Source organism: Vigna unguiculata, chromosome 4, assembly GCF_037176805.1.
Source record: "Vigna unguiculata cultivar grain cowpea cultivar isolate G323 ecotype 2 chromosome 4, ASM3717680v1, whole genome shotgun sequence".
NCBI lineage: Eukaryota > Viridiplantae > Streptophyta > Magnoliopsida > Fabales > Fabaceae > Vigna > Vigna unguiculata.
Genome location: NC_140795.1, coordinates 32,649,499 through 32,658,442, shown reverse-complemented (window position 1 = coordinate 32,658,442; position 8,944 = coordinate 32,649,499). Strand labels below are relative to the sequence as shown.

At 36.8% G+C, this 8,944-nt stretch overlaps 1 protein-coding gene across 1 annotated transcript; it reads right to left on the bottom strand.

The window, feature by feature from the left end:
• Positions 1 to 7,399: 7,399 nt before the first annotated feature.
• LOC114182611 (ethylene-responsive transcription factor LEP-like) lies at positions 7,400 to 8,691 on the bottom strand. The gene has a single exon (XM_028069509.2). The coding sequence runs from the start codon at positions 8,542 to 8,544 to the stop codon at positions 7,687 to 7,689; it is 858 nt and encodes a 285-aa protein (XP_027925310.2). The 5' UTR covers positions 8,545 to 8,691; the 3' UTR covers positions 7,400 to 7,686.
• Between the last annotated feature and the right edge of the window lie 253 nt (positions 8,692 to 8,944).

Here is an 8,944-nt window from a genome sequence, read left to right as displayed (position 1 = left end):
ATGGCAAAGAGCGGTGCTCTTAATGAAGAGATGAGAAGGAAGGCACATGGTTCTTCATCTCAGTCTGAGATGCTTGTTACAGAAGCTAGGGGGAGAAGTCAGAAAAAGGAACATAAAGGTGGTAGAGAGAAGAGTAGGAGCAAGTCCAAGTCAAGATACAAGAATTTAGAGTGCCATTTTTGTCATAAAACTGAGCACATTCAGAAATACTGTTTTAAGTGGAAAAAGGAGAACAAAGACAAGAAGGGCAAACAGAGAGAGAATGATCATGATGATGATGATCTTGTCACTACTGCTACAGATGATGATCTTGTTCTTCTTCGTGACTTTGAGTCCGTTAATCTTGTATCTGATGAGAGCATGTGGATTATTGATAGTGGTGCTACACTGCATGTTACACCTAGGAAGGAGTTCTTCACATCTTACACTTCTGGTGATTTTGGAGTGTTGAAGATGGGTAATGATGGTGAGTCTAAAGTGATTGGTGTTGGTGATGTTTGCCTGCAAACCAACATGGGAGTGCAGTTGTTGCTTAAAGGAGTCAAACATGCTCCGGATGTCCGTTTTAATTTAATCTCTGTGCAGTTGCTTGATGATTGTGGTTATGACAATCACTTTGGTTCTAGTAAATGGAAGCTCACTAAAGGTAACTTGGTTATGGCCAGAGGGGAGAAACAATCTAAATTGTATTGGACTAAAGCTTTGGTTGCTAAAGACAGTGTGAATGCTATGTATATGGAGGCATCTTTGTGGCACCGGAGGCTTGGTCATATAAGTGAGAAAGGGCTTAACTGCTTAGCTAAAAAGGATGTGCTTATGGGATTGAGAAATGCAGAATTGGAGAAATGTTCTCATTGCATGGCTGGTAAACAAACCAGAGTATCTTTTAAGAAGCATCCACCCTCAAGGAAGTCAGAATTGCTTGAATTGGTGCATTCTGACGTTTGTGGCCCATTAAAGGTAAAGTCATTTAGTGGTGCACTTTACTTTGTTACTTTTATTGATGATTGTTCCAGGAAGCTATGGGTCTATGCTCTTCAGCGGAAAGGTCAAGTACTTGAAAAGTTCAAGGAATTTCATGCTATGGTTGAGAGGCAATCAGGCAAGAAGCTGAAATGCATCCGTAGTGATAATGGTGGTGAGTACCGTGGACCTTTTGATGTTTATTGCAGGCAGCATGGTATTAGACACAAGAAGACTCCTCCTAAAACTCCTCAGTTGAATGGTCTAGCGGAGAGGATGAACAGGACCTTGGTTGAAAGGGTTACATGTATGCTTTCAGAAGCAAAGTTGCCTAAGCACTTTTGGGGAGAGGCATTGCTTGCAGCTGTGCATGTTATTAATCTCAGTCCCGCAGTTGCTTTGAATACTGAGGTGCCAGACAAAATTTGGTTTGGTAAGAATATTAGCTATGATCATTTGCGTGTCTTTGGTTGCAGGGCATTTGTTCATGTTTCTAAGGATGAAAGATCCAAGTTAGATAAAAAGACAAGGCAATGTATCTTTATTGGCTATGGTGAGGATGAATTTGGCTACAGGTTTTATGATCCTGTTGAGAAGAAGCTTGTTAGAAGCCGTGATGTACAATTCATGGAAGACCAGACCATTAAAGACATTGATAAGGTGGAGAAGACCACACCCGAGAAAGATAGTAATCTCACTGATGGTAATCCGATGAGGTTGCCCGCTCACAATTTGGAGAATGTTGAAACGGAAGCTCAAGACAATGAGCAACATGGTGATGTTGATGATCAACAGTTTGGAAGTGGAGTAGAGGTTCCAATTGATGATGCTCAAGAGGAACATGATGATGATGACGATCTTGGTGATATACCTGAATCACCTCAAGTCCAACTCAGGAGGTCTAATAGACAAAAACAACCTTCTACAAGGTATTCCTGTGATGAGTACATAACCTTGACTGACGGTGGAGAACCTGAGTGTTTTGAAGAGGCTTTGGATAGTGAAGAGAAGAAACAGTGGCTGGATGCAATGCAAGATGAGATGAAATCTTTGCATGATAATCACACTTACGACTTGGTGAAATTGCCTAAGGGCAAAAGGGCATTGGAAACTAGGTGGATTTTCAGGGTGAAACAAGATTCAAATTCTACGCTTCCAAGGTACAAGGCCAGATTAGTGGTAAAAGGTTTCAGACAGAAAAAGGGTGTTGATTTCAATGAGATTTTCTCACCTGTGGTGAAAATGTCATCCATCAGAACTGTGCTAAGTTTAGCTGCTACTCTTGATTTGGAGGTTGAGCAGATAGATGTGAAGACAACTTTCCTTCATGGTAATTTGGAGGAAGAGATATACATGAAGCAACCTGATGGTTTTCTTGTTAAAGGCAAGGAAGATTATGTGTGTAGACTAAGGAAGAGTCTATACGGTTTGAAGCAGGCTCCAAGGCAGTGGTATAAGAAGTTTGAGTCTTTTATGTGTGAGCAGGGTTACATGAAGACTACTTCTGATCATTGTGTCTTTGTTAAAAGATTTTCTAATGATGACTTTATTATCCTGTTATTATATGTTGATGACATGCTTATTGTTGGGAAAGATATTTCCAGAATTGACAGGTTAAAGAAGACACTTGGCGAGTCTTTTGCCATGAAAGACTTGGGAGCTGCTAAAAGGATTCTTGGCATACATATCTCACGTGATAGGAGAGAAAAGAAGATTTATCTATCACAAGAGCAATACATTAGGAAGGTGTTGCAGAGATTCCAGATGGAAAATGCTAAAGCTGTGAGTACTCCTCTTGCTACTCATTTTAAACTGAGTGTTAAACAGAGTCCTTCAAATGAAGTTGAGAAGACCAATATGAGTAGAGTTCCTTATGCATCTGCGGTGGGCAGTTTGATGTATGCGATGGTGTGTACAAGACCAGATATTGCACATGTTGTTGGTACAGTTAGTCGATTTTTGTCAAACCCAGGTAGAGAGCATTGGAATGCTGTGAAATGGATTTTGAGGTATCTTCATGGTACAGTTGATATGAAGCTTTGTTTTGGAGGTGATAAACCTACTTTGATGGGTTACTCAGACTCAGATATGGCTGGGGATATTGATTCCAGAAAATCCACTTCGGGCTATTTGATAAAGTTTGCAGGAGGAGCTGTGGCTTGGCAATTAAGACTACAAAGGTGTGTAGCGTTGTCTACTACAGAGGCAGAGTTCATTGCTATTACTGAAGCATGCAAGGAGGTGTTATGGTTGAAGAAATTCTTGCAGGAGCTTGGTTTTAGGCAAGATAACTATTCATTGTTCGTTGATAGCCAAAGTGCTATCCATCTTGGTAAGAATCCAACTTTTCATTCTAGATCCAAACATATTGATGTGAGGTATCATTGGATACGTGATGCTTTGGATGCTAAGTTGTTGGAGTTGGAAAAAGTTCATACAGATGATAATGGTGCTAATATGATGACTAAAGCATTGCCAAGAGGAAAGTTTGAAGTTTGTTGTGAGATCGCCGGTTTGGCGGTTATCTCCACATAGTTGTGAGGGGGAGATTTGTTGGGTATTGGGCTCCCTTCCTATGTGGAGAAAAGGCCCAAAATTTGAGAAGTCCATGTCTCACTTAAACCTAGTGGAGAGGAGGCTATAAAATAAAGAGAGAGGCAGAACAATAGAGTCAGAATACACTGAAAGCCCTAACACATAGAGGGAGAGGTAGAGGGAAAATTCTGTTTACGTTTTTCATAGAGCTATCGCAGTAAATTCGGCGCTGCGGATTCGTTCACCGTTGGATCGGGCTGAAATTTTTACAGCAGGTTCGGAACTCATTGCTCTTCATTCTGACCGGTCGGATCTTTGATACGAGGTCTGAGTTGGGAGATATTAATTTCGCACTGCAGCAGTGATTTGTAGAGGTTTTCCTCTCTTGTTCTTCTCTATTTGAAAGCTTTGTTGCTTTGTTATTTGGTTGGGTGTTGGCACTAATTTGTGCTATTGATTAAGACTCTTTTGTACTCTTGTTGATCATAGTGAAGCTATTTCTTTGGTCTGGACGACTCGTGGTTTTTACCCTTGATTTGAGGGGTTTTCCACGTTAAAAATCTTGGTGCCTTTATTTGTGCTTTTGTTGATTTATTATTGCTGCTCTTTGATTATTGCTCCTCATAGATTCTTGCAAGTTAGGGGAAATTATATCCGCTGCATTCTCTGGTATATTGTTTATTGTTGTTTTCCCTATCAAAATCAAATATGAAACGAAGTGCATTACAAGTTTAATAGGTTTGTGTTGAATTGGTTTCCCTTTTTAGTTTTATGTCAATTTAGTCTTCAAATTGGTTAATGTATTGAAAGTTGTAATACTACCCTTTCTATTTGAAAGTTATGATATTCATTTACATGAACATTGCCATTTTTATTCCATAAGAAAAGTACGAGTTAAATGTGTTTGTACTCCTTAAACTTGGTTGTGAAATTGAAATTCGTCTTTGTCTAAACTTTCTTACATTTTAGTTTTCAAACATTAAAAATGAATCGATGTAGTCCTTTTAATATAAAGGTGTTAAACTTTTCTTACGTGTTAAGCAACGTTCTATGTTAACATTTGAGTTAGAACATTTTAAAGAGTAAACAACTCCAATGTCAACTTCAAATGTCGTTTGACACGTAAAAAAAATAAAGTTTAATGCAATTGGGATAGGAAAACTATATCTATTGATATTTAAAATTTGAGTACAAAACTATGTCAAAGTTTGAGGACAAAATTATATAAAAATTTGAGACAAAGATGAATTCCAATTTTACGTCAAAGTTTAAGGACTAAAAATATATTTTACCTAAAAAGTATCATAGAAAGTAAATCAACCAAAACTGAATGCAACAAACAACATTGCCATGGAACTTCCATGTGCCATTTCAACAATTATCATATATCAAAATATGATACAAACAACAAATCTCTTACAAACACTGCCATTAAGAGAAAAAAGGAAGCTGAGAGACAATTCAAGCAAAACAACATTCATTCCTTACTTTGTTTTAAATTGTTTCTTTTTGTTTAGAATAATTCTTTGTTGAATATTTTTATCATAATATAATTACTTTTTTCTGGTTGATGTCATTATTATTCAAACATGATCTATAATGAGATTTTCTCCATTTTAATGTGGATATAAAATGTTAAAAGTAACTTCACATTACACAATATATTTAAATTTAGGTAGTGAGAGAAAATTATAGGAAGAGTGAATTTTGGAATGGTGTGATAAACAAGGTTAGAAAGAAACTTGCTAAATGGAGAGAAAAGTATCTATATTTTGCTGGCAAAATCACACTTACAAAATCAATCATTACAAGCTTACCATTGTTTCACTTATCCCTTTTTAAGATGCCATCTAAACTATAGGATGAAATCAATAGAATTCAAAGGGAAATTGTACGGGGTTGGGGACATAGTTGTAGGAAAATTGAATGGGTAAGTTGGAAAGATATGTGAAAAATCTAAAGAAGAAGGTGGCCTGGGAATTAGAGACTTAGAATCTTTGAACATAACTTTATTTGGAAAATGGAGTTGTGGTTGGAAAAATATAAATATAGCCTGTGGAAAGATATCTTGGAGACAAAGTATGGTTCTTAGAGAAGCTTAAATTTTATAAGTAAAAGTAATTATGAATTCCTGTAGTGGAGACACTTAAGGAAAACAAGTGGGAAGAGACAAAGAGAAGATTGGTTTGATAAAAAAAAGGTTTCTTGGTTTAGGGGAAGAGGAAATAAGATTTTTGTTTTGGAAAACTAGGTGGCTCAATGATGTCTCTCTTCTAGAAAAGTGTCCTAGATTATATGCAAATTCTCTTTCCAAGGATGCAACAACAGGGGAAATGAATTTTTGCAACAATGGGTCTTGGGAATAGAAATTGGAATGGCTAAAAGAATGGTTCAAAAAGGAGAAATCACATCTTGATATTTTAATGAATGATTTGGGCAAGAGTAGAATAGATATGAGGAAGGAATAAGTGGGTTTGGAAGGATAATCAAACTAACATTTAAATAATGAAATCAACGTATAATGAATTAGAAAACGAACTATAGGAGAAGAAAAAAAATCTATATGAAAAATTTTGGAATATCAAATCATCACCAAGGGCTTTACATTTTCCTTGGAATGTATTATTAAACAGAATCGCAACTCGTGACAATCTAATCAAAATATGGGTGGATGTCATAAGTCGTGAATGTGTCATGTGTGGTAGGGCTGAGGAAACATTTCAATACCAATTCTTTAACTGTATATAAGTAGGAAAAATTTGAAACATGTATGAAAAATGGTATGGAATTGTCACAACACATCACAATATAGAAAAAAACCATTTCTAACAATTTAGGGTGTATAGGCTGACCAATAAAAGTAACAATTTGTAGAAGTGTATATGGATTGCTATAGTTTGGGAAATATGGGCGAAAAAGAATAATATAATTTTTAGGTCCATGTGAAGAATGTTGAGGAGGTATTTAACTTAACTTAGGTAAAAGCTTGGATTTGGATTACACATAAAGTCTCACTAGTTAGATTTTCATATTCTGATTGGTGTTTATGTCCAGTTTTATACATTAAAATCCTTGGGTTATTTTGTTTGAAGGTAGATATATAAGTTATCAAAATCTAATCAAGTATTACATATATGTCGTAATCATTTTTTAACTAAAAAGTTAAGAACTTCGAGGAGTGCAAGTTTTACACATACTTATTTGTTCGTATGTAAGAGATTTCTTTGAACAACTACATTTGCATTTATATGAATGACAACAAAAATATACAATTGAAAATCATGATTTTGATGTACAATATTGGTTATGTATTAATGATACAGAAAGTAGAAATTATATTGTTGTACTTAATTAATTTCTATTATCTTGTGCATATAAATTTTTTTGGCCGAAACAACATATTAATATATCTTTTATTGTTGATAAAAAAATACAATTGTCATCTATTATTTCTATAAATAACCACCATTATTTTTTATTTATAATTATAAATAGAATTTCCCCATTTATATCTCTTTCCCACACATATTTTGTTGTTATCTACTCTGATTGTTAGTTCCACCGTATTGATTTTTAATCAAATTTTGCCTTTGTTCTGTTTTTTTTTTCGAAATCATCTTTGGTTCGACCATCAACAGTACTAGATGTGGATAACATACAGTTTTTTTTTTCTTTTAGAATTTATTTACTGAAAGTATAAAAAATGTTAGAAGAGACACTTCTGGTTTCTAGATTTATATTTTATATATAATATATTGTAGATGAAAAAAAAAGGGTAGTTGAAAAGAAAATCCCTACTAAAAGCGTCAGTCAGATTTTTTAACAGATATTGTTTATAAGAAAAATATAAAATAGCTTCTTAAACATAATGGAGTATTTTTAAGCAACAACTGAGTGAAGATCGAAAATAATCCAAATTAGACCAAATTGTTACGAAAATGAAATCAACATAACAGACAAAAAGCCCAGTAAGAGAGGGCCCATTACAAGCCTCTACTCCTCCAAAGCCCAAGTACACATCAAAGCATGTCCCTTTCCTCACAACACATAACATACGAAATGTGTACTTTTATCCATAACTTACTAACTGCAAACAAAGTCACTCTCACAAAAAACACACAAAACAAGAAATTGCAACATGCGAATTCCAAATTCGTTGTGCAGATTCTTTCATTGAATACTCTCTTTCTAATTTCGGAAGAAATAAGAAGAGCTTCCCAAATCAAAACCTTCGTGACCCATTGCCACATTATCGGACACCGGTGGCATTGCACTAAAAAGTGGACTATGCACCACGTAATCACCCGATTCGAACCCAGAAAACGGGTAACCCGATCCGGTATCAGTCATACTAAAACTCGGATCCGAAAACCCGACGCCGTCTCCATAAAACCCATTCCCCGTTTCGTAGGCCATGGAGCTTGTGATATCCGGTGGCAACGGTGGAAGCTGCGTTTCACCATCATCAAAGAGATTAAAATGAGAATGAGAATGTGAATGTGAATCCTCCACGTTGCTTCCTCCCTCAGTGTAACCATAACTATAGCTATAGCCACCGCACGAAACAACTTCGTTGGTAGAAAGTGTGGGAGTGTTCGTTACACCCGAGTACCCGCCCAAGGAAAATTGCGGGTTTGGGTCAGGTTGTGAAAACAGGTTCGGGTTCAGTATAGACGAGAGGTCTTCTTGCACCTGATGGATTTGAATTTGGGTTTGAGTTTGTTCATCAGGGGAGAGGATGGTGGTGACGGAGGAACCCGGTGGCGTATCCGGGTACACAAAATTGGTTCGGGCACGTGATCCACGCATGGAGCGGGCCGCTCTGTCGTAAGCCAGAGCGGCCTCTTCTGCGGTATCAAATGTGCCCAACCAATGTCTTTCCTTGGTGGAAGGGTCACGAATTTCCGCGGCATACCTTCCCCACGGCCTCCTCCTCACACCAAGATACCTCCCTCCCCAAACCGTTTCATGTTGTTGATGATCTTGTGTTGCGGTTTGCTTCTTTTTGGTCTTGGAGGACGATGGCGATGACTTGCAGGAACTCATGCTAAGGTTTTGACGTGAATGAAAGTGAACAATTTGCTGTGGTGGGGAATGAAGAATGAAGGGAAACTAACAAAAATGGAGATGGATGAAGTTGGAACTTGACATGCAAGGTTGGTTAGTTTGTAGTGACTCTTGAAGTTTCTTCGGTTTTTGTTTTGGTGTGGGGAAATGAACAAGTTAGAACATGGTTTAAATAAGGAAGGTAGGAAGGTATGTCTCTCCAAAACCCTCATTGTCCCCATAACAGTATTGCATTTTACATCTATGCCCTTTTCTTATGAATAAGTCCCAAGCATGCCAACACGTGCCCTCTTTAAAATTTTTCTTTTCTTTGGGAGCTTTATCCATACATACATGTTAAAGCTCTTCAATGGTGGATTTTAAAAGTTATAGTGTGTCA

What these genes read in the sequence shown, in the direction of transcription:
- LOC114182611 (XM_028069509.2), bottom strand. Translation starts at nt 8,544, where the DNA reads ATGAGTTCCTGCAAGTCATCGCCATCGTCCTCCAAGACCAAAAAGAAG.